We start from the raw sequence: 17,573 nt of genomic DNA on the forward strand, positions 1-17,573 counted from the left end.
TGTGATGTGATGTGATGTGATGTGATGTGATGTGATGTGATGTGATGTGATTGATGTGATGTGATGTGATGCCATCCAGAGGCACCTAGACAAGCTCGAGAAAGTGGGTTCATGTGAACATCATGAGATTTAACAAGACCAAGTGTGAGGTGTTACACCCGGGTCAGAGCCACCCCAGGATCAAAGCAGGGTGGGGGATGAACAATTAAGAGCAGGCCTGAGGAGAAGGACTTGGGGGTGCTGGTGGAGGAGAGGCTGAACACAGCTCAGCCATGTGCACTCCCAGAAAGCCAAACATGTCCTGATCTGCATCCAAAGCAGTGTGGGCAGCAGGGGGAGGGAGGGGATTCTGCCCCTCTGCTCTGCTGAGACCCTACCTGGAACACTGCCTCCAGCTCTGGGATTTCTGGTGCAGAAAAGACCTGTTGGAGTGAGTCCAGAAGAGAAAAACAGAAATTATCAGAGTTATAAAGAACCTGCTCTGTGAGGACCAGCTGAGAGAGTTGGGGTTGTTTAACCTGGAAAAGAGTATGGTCCAGGGGACATTTCACTGCGGACTTTCAGTTCTTACAGGGGGCTTCCAGTAAAGATGGAGACAGTTTATAGTAGGGACTGTCATGATAGGACAAGGGGTAATGTTTTTAAACTGAAAGAGTTTAGAATTAGATGATATGAGGAAGGCATTTTTAATAATGAGTGTGGTGAAACACTGGTACAGGTTCCCCAGAGAGATGGTAGATATCCTGTTCCTGGAAACATTCGAAGTCAGATTGGATGGGGCTTTTAGAAACATGATCTAGATAAAGATGTTCCAGCCCATGCCAGGAGGGTTGGACTATCTTTACAGATCCTTTCCAAACTATTCTATGATTCTATGATTTTGAAGGGTTCTCGTTCTGTGCTTGCTTATATTAGGACTTAGGTGAAACTGTGCATCAGAAATACAAAACAAGATTTAATTTGGTCTTTTGAAAACACATTGTGTTAAAGCACCCAGAAAGCATAGCCTTTTAATTTCTGAATTTCAAAGATCAGGTTATGAAGGATGGAGGCATTCATAGATACACACTCTGCTTGACAAATTATTCATATGCTTTAATAGTCTCTAATTCCTTCACTTTGCTCTACCTAGATGATACAGAAAAAATTCACATCACTTACTGGGACTGCTCAGATGTAGTATGGAACACTGTTCAAAGCAGAATAAGTTTGAAAAAAAAACCTTTTTAATTTTTTTTCTGTATCAGAACATCTACTGCAAACATTTCTGTCTTGTTCCTGGTCCTGTGGAATGACTTGCCTGTCCTCTGACTGACAGCATGTGCTATACCAGATGGAGGAAATTAGAACTTCTTCATCTTCCCTCTCTTCTCACTGAAGTTCCTTTGGGTCACATAGATACTGTTGGCTGCAGCAACATTATTGGCAGAAAGAAAAGAAACACACAACAAAGTTGTTTCTTTGAAATATCATCCACAGGAAACTGTAATTGTGTGATTCAGTAAATAACTGTAGCAAGTAATACTTTCTGAAGAAAACACACCTGAAAATAGGGTCAGAGCAGCTTTTCTACAAACTTTTATCAGAAAATATATTATTTATAATACAATTTTTGCTCCTGGGAAAACAAAATAATTGCATAACCTGTATGATGATGATAGCGAGAGGAACTCTATCCAACAGTTAAAATACAAATACCAGCATTATACTAATTCTTAAATTCACATCCAAAATATACAAGAAATTTAGAAATAAATCCATCCATCTCCTTCCCTCTGAAATCACTAATATAAAGTATCCAGTATAATCACACTATGCGAAGAGAGGGACTGAATAAGGTACAGGGCATGCCTCTCTTGAGCATCTTAGCTAGAAGAACAAAGTCCTCTCCACCTAAGAGTTTTATGACTCCCATATCAGGGAGGATTGTGCCCTAAGCCTCATAGTGTACCTTCCTCTGCTAAACTTGGCTATTGAGGTCTAGAAGAACCTGTTACAAACTGACTGCATAAATTTAATGTCATGTAGCTTGCCTTTTCTTATATTTATATTTTATTTCAATTTATATTTTCACTCGTCCAGAGGAAGAAATTTTTAATTTGAAAATGTGGCTAATATAGATTTGAACTCAACTGCAGATCATAAACTTTCTCTGCCAAAGGTCTACTTTCAATTGATACTTATCAAATATTGATGTTAACTATAACTTTTTAATATCTAAAAATGTGAGACATCCAACAGTAGAATAAATAAAAATAAATTGAAAACTATACATTGAAACAGATTGCTCTTCCTTGGATATAATATGGAATGGTATGAAATCCTAAGCCTTGAGAAAGTAAAAGATGAGAGCACACATCCTCAATTTTTTTTCATGTAGCATCAGATTACCTCATTTTAAGATTTAGTGAGATGACTACAGAGTGCTGGAAGTGGCTTTTACAAGCAGAGAAAGAGCTTTCCCTTAGAAATGAACAGGCAAGTGAGCCGTGTGCTTTCTTCCTGATGCTATGGCACAAGGCATGCCCCTCAAGGAACAGTTCCAAAGCATACCCAAATAGAAATACAGAAAAAGTCCAGGCACTTGGACATGCATACTAATAGGCTGATGCAGCTACTCCATGAGGTGCTTTAGGATAAGAATAACATTAGAGTTTCGGATGGGGTGTCTCTCTGGCCATTACTCTATGTAAAAAAAAAACCCAAGGCAAAATTAAACGTTAATCATTTCTACTGGGCTGCAGTTTGCCTTTATTAATTTTGACTAAGTTTTGCACTGAAGAATACTGATGATTTTCTCACACACTTCCTTAATTTTCCCAAAAGAAACTTTTAAGGATTTGAAAGTCAGATAAAAATTTACAAACCTAACAGAGGATAAACAGGAAATTTTTTTATCAACATTCTATGTTATTTTTTCTATTAGTTGCCAAGTTTTCTCTTTCCTCCTAATGTTGTAAAGCGAAGCCATTCTCCTACCAAAACAGAACTTGCATATATTTGCTGGCTTATAATCTTCAATTCCCAGTAATGACTCCACATGAGAGATGTGACCAACCCTTATGAGCATTTCACTGGATTCATGGATGTTAGCAACAACTGTGTTAGACAATAAATGATACAGCCTAACTTGTAGTCATAAACACTTTTACTGCTTATCCATGACAAGGTGCTGGCAGTGTGGGGAGTTCAGGGGAAGACACTCTGTGGGAAGACATCAGGGGCTGTCCCAAAAGGAGACCAACAATTCCAGATGGCTCCAATGGACTGCAGACAGGACACAGCAAAACTCCTCAGTGAAGTGTGTGGTGCCACTCTAAAAACTGATTTAAGAAAGGGGGGAAAAATCCACCAGAGAAAGGGGGAGAATAAAAAGAGTGAGAAAGAACAGAGGGAATACCAAGTCAGAGCAGGAGAAGGAGGAGGTGCTGCATGGTGGAGTAGATCTCCACAATACAGCTCATGGAAGACTCATACTGCTGCAGATGGATATTCCTGAAAAAAGCTCAGCCCATGGGGACACCACATGAGGGGAGGACAAAACTGTGAGAAGGAAGGAGAAGCAGCTATAAACCACTGTGTACTGGCTGTAACTTCCCTTGCCTCCCTATATTGCTCAGGGATGGAAGTGGAATCTGAAATGAAGTTGACATTGGGAGAGAGGGGAGGAAAGATTTTGGTTTCATGTCTTTGTTTTTTATTACTGAAATATATATTGACAATATTAAATTAATCTTCCCAAAGTACAGTCTCCTTTGCCTACAAAAATAAATAAGAAACAATCTCCCTTTTATCTTGAACCATGAGGTTTCTTAAACTGTTTTCTCCCAAAATCCTGCTGAGGAGGGAGATGAAGTGAGCAGACAGGTAGGTGTTTGGCTGTTAGACAAAGCTAGCCCGCCACTGTCTTTCTGCTTTCCCTCCTTAAATTGTTCAGACTTCAATATATTAATTCATTAAATAGCTACCTGCCAATCACTACAACTATTTGTGCGAGATTCAACATCAAACACCTATTAATTTTAGCAAGGATACTGATGCAATGGCTCTGAATAACATGGGCCATATTGAGTATGCCAAAGGCCAAACACTTTGCAGCATTTCAAATCACTTGACAGAAGTGTTCTTTTAATTGTATGTTCAGCTTCCAAAGCTGCCCTTGAAATGTTGATTCTGGGAAACTAAGTTTATAATCTAAATCAGACAAGCTTGTATAGCCTGCCTCCCAGATCACTGCAAATATAAATTGAGTTTTAGCCTCTAGAGAAGCACAATAAATAATGCCAATATTTTTCTTCTCAACCTTTTATACCATGCTGACATGACGTTGCTTGAAGTTTTTGCTGTTATATAAAGTTATTTGCACAGCTCCAATTTTCTTCCATAGGTTTTAAGTGAACCATTATCCAATAACCTACATTCAGTTTTGTGGCTTTCAATCTCATTGAATAGGGGACTTTTGGAAGGAAACAATATTTTTGAGCTCTCCAAAAGAAACGCCAGTCTCTCAGGGCTCAGCCCTGGAAAGACTTACATGCACAGGCAGGTTTACTTGCAAAGGCTACCCATAATGCATAAACATGGGTAAATCTTTGCACTACAAGACCTCTGTAAGCAACTGGGAAAAATACTCAGTGATGTTAAAATATCAGTGACTGGGGGTAAGTTTACCATCCACAAGTTTGAATATACTCACTTTTCTAAGATAATTTTATTTAACTCCTTTGCCTAATCAGGACATATGGTTTTCTGATTCCACTGTGGTTCCTTTTTATCAGTTAAATTCTGTTTTGTTGCCTGGTTTTGCTATCCAAAGAAAGAGATGAGGAAGGAGAAAGGAGACCTGCTTTGCTTATTCTGTTTCTAGCATTTTTTTGCCATGTCCACTTATGATGGGAAGGTTGAGTCCTTGTTTCTGTTTTGTTCACACAATTTTTCAGCAATTCTTTTCAGATAAACTACTTTACTACAAAAAGTCAAAGGAGAAAATTACTGTTAGTTTCCTCAGAAGAGAACATAAGCATGGCTAAATTAGATCTCACATTAAGTTTAATCCACTCCAGCATTGCCTGTGAATCACCAATAACAGATGTTTAGAGAAAAAGTAGGAATCAGTAAAGAGGACCCTGACACTTTTCCCCAAAGATCCCCCCACTCAGCCCCCAGAAATCAGGATATTAAGAACCTGAGAAATACAAATGACAGCTGAAATTGTGATTAGGTACCAGCCAATGATTTTATATTTCCCTGACAATAAGTATCAGAGCATCTGTGGCAGAGAGCAGTTATGAAGCCAACAGGAAAAAAATAAAGTTGGTGTATGCCTGGGAGTTCTTTTCTCAGTCTATTATATATTCATGCCACTCCTCAGATGTAATATCCTTTTCAAAGAGATATTTGTTCTCATAAAAAAATGCAGTGCTGTTTATAGAACTCCTCATACAGTTTTTAAAGGAAACCGACACTGGGAACATACAAAGTGTGTATGTGAATTTGACTATCAAGATGCACTTCATTTTTACAGAAAATAGCTATTTGCAGCCTTCAGCTTATTACCACAGCCAAATCCCCTTTAGGATCATGTCCTCCTTCATATATCAGAATACATATAAAAATTTAGTCACTTGAAAACCAAAACAAAGTACCTTGGCCCTATTTAACTGCTTCAAAGGCATTTTCAATGATATTACTGCTAAAACATTATTGCTAAAAACTGCAAAGAATGTGATTTAATCTGTTAAGAGAAGATTTGAACACTGTGATAAAATAACTTTTAAGCCAAATAAAAAAGATGGGAAAAAACATAGATTATTATCTTACTTCAAATGGGAGCTCTGTTATTTCCATATTTCCAGACAAATCCAGTTTTTCTAGATTCTCACAATCACCCAGTTCTGGAGGAACTGACTTCAAATTATTGAAACTCACATTGAGCACTTTGAGGTTTTTTAAGCAGCCTGTGAGGGTAAGATAATTCAAATCAGTGTACTTAAAAAAAAAAGGGAGAAAATAAAAATCAAAGGTATACTCAGTTAAGCAAAGAAAAAGTTCCATATTGTCATGATGAGTAAGATTAATAAATATTTTCTGCAGTGATCATTAATGTTTTGAAGGGCAATAATGCCCCTTAATCAGCAATGATTTTAGCGAGAGTTTGAAAGGAGGCAGCAAGACTTTCAAATATGTTGTTTCTTCTAATGTTGAGATACCTCTTGACCTCAGCTGAAACTAGAGAAGTTGGCTTTTGGTTTGGCCACCATAGAAAATTTGCTTGCCAACTGAAAGATGTCTTAGCAATACAACCTGTTCATTGGGAACAATCACTCCTACTAAACTTACTACATCAAGAATTCTGTCTTTAGTATCCTGCATTGCATACTTTTGATTATAAAAGGTAATGGATGTGTGCATGTGTTTCGTTAAACTTCTTCCAAAGCAAATGTTGGCTTAGAGTTTCTCACCATTTGCAATCTGTGGAAATCCTTACCAGAGGCTACTTGGTACTTCCACAGAACAGGACAGAGAAGAAGCATGGGGAGTTGAAAGCTCTACATTTTTTTCATGAGAAATTGCTGTTGTCAGAGCCAGAGACATGCAGTTTGATGGTCAACACTAGGAGCCACCAAATCACACAGCATTTTACATAAACACCTTAGTTTCCTTAGGACACAACAATGTCTTCAAATGATGACTGGACCGTCCAAATCATCTCACATGTGGCAGACAAGGCATATATTGTGAGAACTCTGTTATATTAATCTCTACAGGATACAACAAAGAAAAACATAGGCTCTTCCACTCAGCTTCCTTCCTGTTTTAGCTCTGCCAGAAACAGAAACTGAGGTGTATTTCAAAATTCAGCAGTCCTTTTAGGACAGTGACCCTGTTTTCCTTTACTATAAGCTGCTGGTTCAGTTAAAATATCAGAAGAAAAATTTTCTGTAAGACTACAACAGGCATTGTTTTTCCAGTAAAACGCTATCTGACAAGGGTCATTGGAGTAATAGTACTAATTCAATGGAGTCAATGTGTGAACTACTTTATTTCCATATTTTTAAGCACCTAAAAATAATAGAAGTTTATTCTATCCATCAGGGAGCCTCACCAGGTTTAGTATCATAATGTAGAGGAAGATATTGTATCACATGTTAAGTGTCATAACCATGAATTTATGCCTTCATTTCAACAAAATAATCACTGAAACAGAAATGCTTTAGAACTAGAGAATCATAAAATCACTATTTATTTCCTCAATCAATTAATCCCGTAATAAAGGAGAACAAATCCCATTGGAGTGAAAAAGGAACCATTGATTCAATAGCCCTTGAATATTTTGTCTGTCTTTTAAGCACTGGAATATTATAGTGGTTCTATCTGGAATGGAGTTAGTGTTTCTCATAGCAACTCATATAATGCTATGTTTTGGATTTGTGACCAAACAGTAAAAACTGAACAGTGCTAACACAGCAAAAAAGCCATCTTTTGTTTCTCACTCTGCTGCCCCAGTGAGTCAGCTGTGAGTGGGCAGGAGGCTGAGAGGGGACAGGGCTGAGACCCTGGATTCAAATTGACCGAAGGAATATGCTGTAGCATATAATGTCACATTCAGCAGTAAAAGCTGGAGACAGGGGAGGAATGGGAGGAAATTTTCCAAGGTCCCTATTGCTTAGAGACTGAATGTGGATCAATTTGTGGTGAGTGCTTTTACATCACTAGTTTTTTACATCTTCTTCACTTATTAAACTGTCTTTATCCTGATACACGAGTTTTCTCACTTTTGCCTTTCTCCTTCTCTCCCTATCCTGCTGTGGGAGACTGGACTGCAGGGACCAAGCAAGCTGTATGAGGCTTAGCTGCCTGTAAGTGTTAACCCACAACAGATATAGTTGCTAATTTTTCAGTCATTGAAATTTCTACCTCTCAGTTCCATCAGTAGTTGGAGAACTAATGTAGACAAGACATCTAGCGTTACCAACATGCTCGTAAGCCTCTTGTCTAACTCTGTTCAGATGATCATCTCTGATGCATTAGAGACATGGAGCAGAACCACTCATGAAAAAAAATCACAAAAAATACAGCAGCTCTTCTGGGTAGCGTGATGGACTCAAGCACAGCTTCTCCGTCTGACTTTCATAGCATCTAACATGTATGTCAATGCTCCCACTGTGGTTTACAGGTATGAGAAAAAAGATAAATAGAAAGCGCATCACATTTTTTCTTGTGATAGATAATCCCTCTCTAACCTAACAGAAGGGCACTACAGAATCTACAGTCAATTTACGCTAATTGCTGTGACTAAGATTATCAAAATTACTGTGAAAAGCCATGAGTCTTGCAACAGAATTTAATTTCCATTACAAATTCAGGATAACACAAATGAGTGGGATGAAGCTTGCCAAGATCTGCCTGCCGGGAGCAATCTCTTGGAATTCTACAGGGGCTATTTTTCACCTCTGGGCTCTTCAGTGGATTAAGTTATGCCACCTGACAAGTGAGCAGTAGACAAGCATTAACACCCCCTCTAGGACCATAAGACATATGTAGGACTAACCAGGATCTCCTGCATGAAATCCTTGCATGACCACATAATTCCATTCTTTTCTTTATTACATTCCATTTTAAAAGTAGTTTATTTTTTACATCTGCTGTTGTTATGGAAGAACATAGTTACTGAGTTTCATAATTTTCTTTATTTGGAATAGTCTTCAGATTGCTAGCCTGAATTATTTGTAGAAGTTTTATAACCATTAATTATTTTGTCTATTTTATCTTTAAATAGCTCTTTTCCTTCCCTGGTGTTTACTTCTGATGTTTCCATAGGTAACAGACATCTCATAATATATTTCTGTAGCCATTTTTTCTAGTCTCTGCTGACAAAATAAAAATTCCCCTCTTTAAATGGTCCTAATAGACTTATTTTGCATCTGTTCTCATCTAAAATTACTGGATAGTCCTCCTCTGACTGTTAGATTTGGAATTTCATTTCTTCAGTTTTTTGCATTTAATGATTTCTGACATGCTGCACAAAAACTGAATACATGACCTTGAGCTCTGCAACTGTGAATTTAATCTCTGTATTTTTTCAGAAGCCTATCTGCTCATCAGCCTTTCCATATTTCCACCTGTTTTCAGTGACAATGCACAGCCAAACTGTGTCAGCAGAAAATTTCAGTAGCCCCATTCCTGAAAATTACTAAGTAATAAAGCCAAGACTGATCCTTGAGAAAATCTACAAATTACCTTCCTCATGACCAATACCTTCTCTTTCCAAATAAGCATATTTTTGCCTCTGGTTTATCAAGTCTTTTGCTCATTTTTACAATTGTGGCATCAAAGTCCATTCTGTAAGAGTCAAATATTCATTTTCCATAGTTCTCTGTATCAAATACTTCATGGAATACCAGGTAGACAAGATCTACTAATTGAAGCTCAACCAGCTTCTCAAAGGATAGAAACCAAATGAGTTGGGAAAAACTTGCTTTTCCTTTAGAAATTTTTTATTTCCACCTGGTTTTCATTCAGCACCACATCTCTAATTATTTCTTCCTCTAAATAACTGTTCAAAAATTTTTACAACTAACAGTCTACGTAAGGGTAGAATTAGGCTGGATGAGCTGCCAGAAGCGTTATCCAGATTACAGACTGAGATCTGCTAGGCTAACTTTGTCAGAGAGAGAGCACAATTGTGTGTCTATAAAAAAAACCCACTAAAAACTAAAAATTGGTTTAAAACTAAAAACTTAAAGTTTAAAACTAAAAACTAAAGAAAACTAAAGATTCTCAAATTCTGTGTCTTGACTTAAGAAACACAAAATTGTGGAGCGATGAATCCCAAAATACTCTTCAAATGCCATAGACATTGTCAGTTGACAGAGGGGGAATAAGAAGGTAAGGCAGTATGTATGACTTTCACAGTCCGAAATCTGCATCTAGGGTCTTTTTTATGTCTTCTTGGTGCAGAAGTTCTCCACTGTCTTTGGTATGCTGCCCAGTCAATATCAGGCTTAATGAGTATGTAATACAGCCATTGAGGCAGCTTTAGGAGGAGAGAGAGGTGGTGACATCCCTTCCGTGACCGCACAAATGTAGAGCAGGATTTGACTCCCACACGTCACCTATACATTCAAATAACATTCAAGCACAACTTCAGAATTAAAAGTAGTAATAGTAAAATAATTGCTGCTGCAATAGTGCTATTAACTATGTTTAATGTCACTGAATTTTTTTTTCTACGAAATTTGAAAATTCTGGAATTAAACAGCTATCATCTTTGTGTTTTCCATGACGACACAGTAAAAGCCGTAATGAAATCCATGGCCTCCCTGAAAGTTTCACAATTAAGATTTTTTTTTTTTAGATGGGAGATGCAATGTCATAGTTGCTATGTTTATTCACAGTTTAAATTTTTAATTCATTAAAAAAAAACTGACATGGTAATTAAATTCTCTAGTTTCTTATAAAAAAATTGCAGTACAAATTCACCTCTTACACAAGCCTACATTAGTGATCCAAACAAGGTGTCAGAGACAAAATACAGATGAGGTTACAAAATGCCTTTGTCATCTAAGGATCAGTGCAAATGTAGATTCACTTGTGCAAACTGGAGTAAAACACTAGGCAACTTTTTACATTAATCTGCAATCACAGAACCATTGAATTGTGGAATTTGGGTTGGAAGGAACCTTAAAGATCATCTAGCTCTAACCCCACCGCCATGAGCAAGGTCACCTTTCTCTAGACCAGGGTTCTCAAAGCCCCATCCAATCCGGTCTTGAACGCTTCCAGGGATGGGTCACCCACAACTTATCTGGGCAACCTGTTTAACTGCCTCACCACCCTCACAGTAAAGAATATCTATGTAATATCTAAACTAAATCTACCCTCATCAAGTTTATGGCCATCACCCCTTGTCCTATTACTACATGCCCTTGTAAACAGTTCCTACCAAGTTTTTCTATAGGCCTCCTTCAGGTACTGAAAGGCCACAGTAAGGTCACCCCAGAGCCCTCTTTCCTACAGGCTGAATAATCCCGTTTCTCTCAGCCTGTCATCATAGAAGAGATCCTCCATCCCTCTAATCATCCTTGTGTATCTGCTCTTGTGTATCCCGTCCTTGTGCATATCACGCCAACAGGTCCATGTCCATCCAGAGCTGGATGCAGAGTTCCAAGTGGGGTGTCACCAGAGCAGAGCAGAGGGGCAGAATGTCCTCCCTCGCCCTGCTGCCCACACTGCTTTGGATGAAGCCCAGGATAAGTTTGGCTTTCTGGGCTGCACATGCACATGGCTGGGTCATGCTAAGTCTCTCACTCACCAGCACACCCAAGTCCTTCCCCCCAGGGCTGCTCTCAATCTGTTCATCCACCAGCCTGTGTTGGTACCAGAGTGTGCTTCAACCCAAGCACAGCACCTTGTACTTGGTCTTGCTAAACCTCATGAGATTCACAGGAGCCCAGTTCCCAAGCTTGTCCAAGTCCCTCTGTATGAGAGACAGGTTAACCTATCCTTCAAACAAGTCAGCCACACCACTCAGCTGGATGTTGTCTGCAAATATGTTGAGGGTGCACTCGAACCCACCACCTACATCATTGATGAAGACACTGAATAGCACTGTTTCCAATACAGACCTCTGAGGCACACCACTTCTCACAAACATCCATCCAGACATTGAGTTCTTGACCAATGCACTCTGGATGAGATCATCTAGCCAAGTCCTCATCCACTGAACAGCCCACTTATCACATCCATGTCTCTGCACCTTAGAGAGAAAGATGTTGTGGGGGACCATATCAAAGGCCTTACCAAAGCCTAGACAGATGACAGGTTAGCCCTTCTCTTGTCCGTGGGTAAAGTCACTCCACTGTAGGAGTGACTCAGTTGATCAGTTGATAAGTTGATCAGGAAGGATTTTTCCTCAGTGAAGCCATGCTTGTTTTCTCAAACTACCCCTCTGGCCTCTATGTGCCTTAGCATAGCTTTCAAGAGGATCTCTTCCATGATTTTCCCAGGGACAGAGATGATGCTGACAGGTCAGCAGATCCCAAGGTCCTCCTTTTTACCTTCTTCTAAAATGAGCACAGTGTTTTCCATCTTTCAGTCACCTGGGAGTTTACCTGACCACCATAACTTTTCAAGTGTCACACAGTGGCTTGGTGGCTACATCAGGCAGTTCCCTCAAGCCTCTGGGATGCATCTCATCAGTTTCCATAGACACACCTATATTCAGGTTCCTCAGGTGGTCATGAACCTGATCATTGTTTACAGTGCCAGTGACTTAACTTCCCCAGTCCCTGCTCCCAGCTCCATCCACTCAGGAAGAGTGAGAACAAAGGGTGCCATTGAAAACTGAGTCAAAAATGTCCTCATAAAAACAGTCAACTTGCAACACCACTGTTTAATACTGCCTCTTCAAAGGGGGGATATAAACAAAATTTTCCTCAGTTTCATAAAAGACTGAGCTGTTGGACAAATAACCCTGAATACTGAATAAATGACAAAGGTAATAAATCAGTTTGCAGTTCCTCAGAATAGGCATTTAAGCTGAGCATATGTATTTTCTCCTTGGAAACTCACAGAACACATTGGGAATCTTATTAATAGAAAAAGCTATTTTAGATATCTAGAAGTCACTTAAAACTCTATTACTAATAGTTTTCCCCTCTGAGTTCTAGAAAATTGGATTAATGATATGCACAAATGAAATTTTATAACATGCAGTAGAAAAGAAACAAAAATTCACTGTGATTTCTTATTAAAGTAGGTCTCAAAAGCAGTTATTTTAATGCTAAATATTTGGAAAATAAAAAATGTGAGAGAACACAGTACAAATATTTTAACAGCTCTTTGAGATGTTTAATGAATAATTTGTGGGGCTAAAAAATCCTGATACAGCCTTACAATCCCATCCCAGCACAAAGGCTTTGGGATCATATGAAATTTCAGTTCACTACTTCCTATGTGTCTATGAAAATATATTGTTGGATATTTTCAATTATATCAATTACTAATGTACTAGCACTAGTTTATACACAGCAACTGCACTGCAGTCACACAGTCAGAGCCAGAGCTGTAATCTCACTCAGAAGACAAAGAAAATCCCCTGGCTACACCCGTTCATGATTTTTATTCTGTTACTCCTAGACAAATCACTTTAAGACAGACAGCTCCATTCTGCAGGGGGTTTTTTCTTTTCTTCACATGATTCCCATTAAAATATTTGCTATTACACAAAAAGTATAAAATCAAAAGTATTCTCAACTTTCTTCTGTTACAAAGTTGCTCTTATTGCTGTACATATGTGACCATAAGAATGTGGTTTGAAATATCTGATAATGGATTCAGCTCTTTCTTCTCTCTGACTCAGAGTGGAGCATTATCCTCTAAATCTGGTAAAACAGGAATATGAACTTCAATAATACATAAGTCCAGAAACTTCTACTGCAGCGATAATTTTTTTCATTGAAAATATTCTTATCACTTCATGTTCTCTCATACCTTTACCTCCTGCGAGAATCAAAAGTTGTCCTAATATGTCTCACTAGGTTATCCTCTGCCAGATGATTTGTTGATCTAAACTTGACTTCAATTCTGTCTGAAGATTAAAGACTCAACAAGATGCATGTCACTGCCAACATCAACTATCTGTCATTACTCTCACGTACATTTTAGCTGTGATATTTACCTAGTTATTGCTGTTTTGTAAACAGGAGACAAAATGATGAATACCTTAGCAGTTAACCTTTCCAGACACCTTACCTTCTGATTTAACACCCAGTCCTCACTCTTTGCTTAGACAGAGCTCCCAAATCAAACCCACATCAATTATTTTCCTTGTGAAAATCTAGTAGATAAGTTGACTAAAGTAAGAAACGTTCCATTTAGAAGCAGTATTCAAAAACTTCAAAATATCCAAAACCTTTCATAATATTGTCTCATGAAAATAAATAGCATTTCCAATACACATTAACGTCCATCTCTGTATGCATATATAGTACGTGAAATAAAAGCACAGCGATTTGCAAGCATGCCCCCTTACACATAAACAAAGAGAGAATTACACAAATTGAAAAAAAACTCCTCTGTAATTTGTGCCATAATTAAAAGGGCAGTTCCACTGCCTTACTAGTAGGTGGCCTATCAACACACAACTTTCAGTAAGACTGAAAAATATCTGGAAGTTTTGGCAAAAAAGTGCTGAACAGTTCAGTTACACAGTCTTGGAGTGGCTTTTTGTATTATTTCTTTTTAAACTACATCAGTGATTATGCATCATTTTCTGGATAGGCTAGAATTACTACTGTGATGTAGAATTATTGTATAAATAGCATCTATGGCCTAGCAAATTTGTTAATTTGGTTATGCAGTGTCTAATGTTCAAATCTATGTTTCCACAGAGGAGTGCTTAAGTTTAATGAAACTTGAAAAATAAAATTTCTGAACAAAAGTTCAATGGTAAGAGGAGGATGGTGAGTGCTATTACATTGTGTCTGAGGAAGCCCTACAGCAAACCATTTTCTAACATTCTCTGGCCCTTCCAGGCAAACATTTACAGAAAAAAACAGCAACAAAAACATTGAAAAAAGAAATCATGGGTACAAGCTAGCAGGATAAACATATTGGAGGGAAAGTGAATAAATGAGAATAACATAAAAGCTACAGATGAGCAGAAGTCACATAATTTTAATGCTGTTGAAAGAACAGTGATTGCTACTAGAAACATTGAGACTTTTTAGCTTATTTCCAAAAAAAGTCTGATACAGGCTCTACTTTACCCTCTACTAGAACAATCTACTTGTCCCCTGGTCACCAGTGGTGTTCCCCAGGGCTCAGTTTTGGCGCCAGCCCTTTTCATAGTCTTTATTGTTGATCTGGATATGGAGGTCGAGTGTCCCCTTAGTCACTTTGCAAACAACACTAAGCTGGGTGGGAGTATTGATCTACTATAGGGTGGGAAAGATGTTCAGTCATCTGGACCAGCTGGATCAATGGGCCAAGGGCAATTGCATGAGGTTCAATAACACAAAGGGCTGGGTCCTGTCCTTGAGTCACAACAGCCCCATACAGCACTACAGGCTTGGGCAAAAGCAGCAGAAAAGCTGCCTGGCAGAAAAGGACCTGGGGGTGCTGGTTGACAGCCAGTCAAACATGATCCAGCACTGTGCCCAGGTGGCCAAGAAGGCCAAAGACATCCTGGCCTGTATCAAAAATAGTGTGGCCAGCAGGACCAGGGCAGTGATTGTCCTCCTGTCCTCAGCATTGATGAGGCCACACCTCAAATCCTGTGTTCAGCTCTGGGACCTTGTCCTAGTTTCGTCCAGGACAGAGCTAAATTTTGCAGAAGCCAGGAGGGGGCATTGCTAATACCCAGAGGTTATTCTATACCACCTCACATCATTTTTCAGGGGTGAGAGAAGGGGTCCCTTCTGGTCGAGTAAGTATGGCGGGGTATCACTGCTTTGCTCTGTAACTGACGTTTTAGCTCTTTCCAGTAAATTGTTCTTATCTCAACCCCTGATCATTACCTTTTATGCCACAAATATTCCTCTCCACACCATGCAAAGGGGAGGGGGAGAGGAGAGGGGAGTGAGTGAGTGCCACATGGTTTGGAGTGCTTCAGTGAGAACATTAAATTGGGGAATACCATTTCTAAACCTTCACAGCCCCAGACACTGAGGTGCTGTAGAGTGTCCAGAGAGGGGCAACAGAGCTGGGGAAGGGTCTGGAGCACAAGTTTTATGAGGAGCAGCTGGGGGAGCTGGGGTTGTTGATCCTGGAGAAAAGGAAGGTGAGGAGTGACCTTATCACTCTCTACAACTGCCTGAAAGGAGGGTGTAGCCAGACGAGAGTCAGTCTCTTCTCCCACATGAGAAGTGGGAGAAGCCACAGGATGAGAGGAAATGACCTCGAGTTGCACAAGGGGAGGTCTAGATTGGATACTAGAGAAAAAATTCTTCACTGAAAGGTTGGCCAGGCATTGGAACAGGATACTCAAATAGTAGGTAGAGTTAACATCTCCAAAATTGTTAAAAAAAAATGTGTGCATGTGTCACTGAGGGACACGGTTTAGAGATTAACACAGTGGGGATAGGTTTATGGTTGGAGTCAATGATCTTAGAGGCTGTTTCCAATCTTGACAATTCTTTGATTCTGAGATCTGTATTTGTGCCTTTTTTGTGGAAATAGATTTTAATAGCATTAATAATATTTTTTTTCTCGTTTTCATTAACAGTGCATAATATTATGAGAATAAAGAAGAAACTTTTTCTGCCTCTACTACCTCAGTTGTTAAGCAGCAACCCCTTAAAACCCTCTGTTTAATGGTTTAGAGTAGCCTCTGGCAGGAAACTAGTAGCCTTTCCCCTTTCTTCCAGGCTATTTCCCCTTTCTTCCAAACTATGTCTTAAAAGTTGTTTGTCCTTTAAACTCACTGACCTATCTGAGTTCTGTAGTCAAAGTGCTGGTAGAACAGTGTTCATTTTATGTCCATTATCTCCTGCTTATGTCTTATGATCTGTTAGTGTGTTTAGATGCCAGGCTGAAGCTATAAAATATATCTCGATGTCTGTGTAAAATTTTCTTTGCAAAATATAGTACTAGTAAATAAATCAAAACACTCAAATAAGTGTTACTTGAGTAATAGAATACTAAAAGAATAGAAAGTTCTAGCACAGATTTCTGTATTTCAGGACACTCTCTCTCTTCCTGTTTTTCTTAGTTAAACCTATGATATCAAGCTAGGTGGAGGTTTTAGTCTTTAAGCTGTTTTCTCTTAGTGTACATAAGGAATGGAAATCATGGGGAAAGCTTAGGACTACTGCATTTAAAATCTAAGGCTGAGGTATTAGTACAGCTGGGTGCATGGGCTCGACAGTGGCAAACCCATAGTGGGCCCAGTTTCTTCAGCTCTCAAAGATGCCACCTGTTACAGCTATATTTTTCCTTGTAAGAGCAGTAAATCCCTCTCAATATCAATATAATCTGTCAAACAAGCTTTTATATTGTAAGATCCAAAAACACAGGGGAGGCAAGCGTTAAAATTATTGTTATGGAGCTTAAAACAGCAAGGGCTAACACATGAAAGCATTAAGAATTTGTTTCTCTAAAACTCGTAACATCAGGTTGGGTAGATTTAGATTAGGTATTAGGAAGAAAATCTTACTGTGAGGGTGTTGAGGCACTGGCACAGGTTTCCCAGAAAAGTGGTGGAAACACCATCCCTGGAAACATTCAAGGCCACATTGGAAGCGGCTCTGACAAACCTGGTCTAATGAAAAGTGTCCCTGCCCATGGCAGTGTGGTTGTAACTAGATGACTTTTAAGGTCCCTTCCAATGCAAATTATTCTATGACTCAATTATTCGATAATATATATCTTTATTAAATTAAGATCATTACTGAACACTTTAAAAAATATAAATTTATATTTTTTGCAGGATTCTATTTTTGTTTCCTTTTCCCCACAACCTTATGTTTTGATTCATCTTGTTTGAGGCTTAAAATTCTGTAATACTTCTATTTTTCTTAACCTGTAAGGAATATAAAACACCACCTGTTCCCAGAAACAACTCTCCATCT

The 17,573-nt window shown here is 38.8% G+C and overlaps 1 protein-coding gene across 1 annotated transcript in view; it reads right to left on the reverse strand.

Annotated features, from left to right (window-relative positions):
* The window catches only part of LRRC2 (leucine rich repeat containing 2), a 79,206-nt gene that overhangs the window by 24,407 nt on the left and 37,226 nt on the right, over positions 1–17,573 (reverse strand). The window contains exon 5 of the mRNA XM_042033683.1: positions 5,821–5,957. Coding sequence (XP_041889617.1) covers positions 5,821–5,957 — 137 coding nt within the window. The remainder of the gene's footprint in view (positions 1–5,820; positions 5,958–17,573) is intronic.

This window comes from Corvus kubaryi, unplaced genomic scaffold (assembly GCF_017639235.1).
Source record: "Corvus kubaryi isolate FWS band 111438036 unplaced genomic scaffold, C.kubaryi_AGA036_p1.0 37357, whole genome shotgun sequence".
Classification (NCBI taxonomy): Eukaryota; Metazoa; Chordata; class Aves; order Passeriformes; family Corvidae; genus Corvus; species Corvus kubaryi.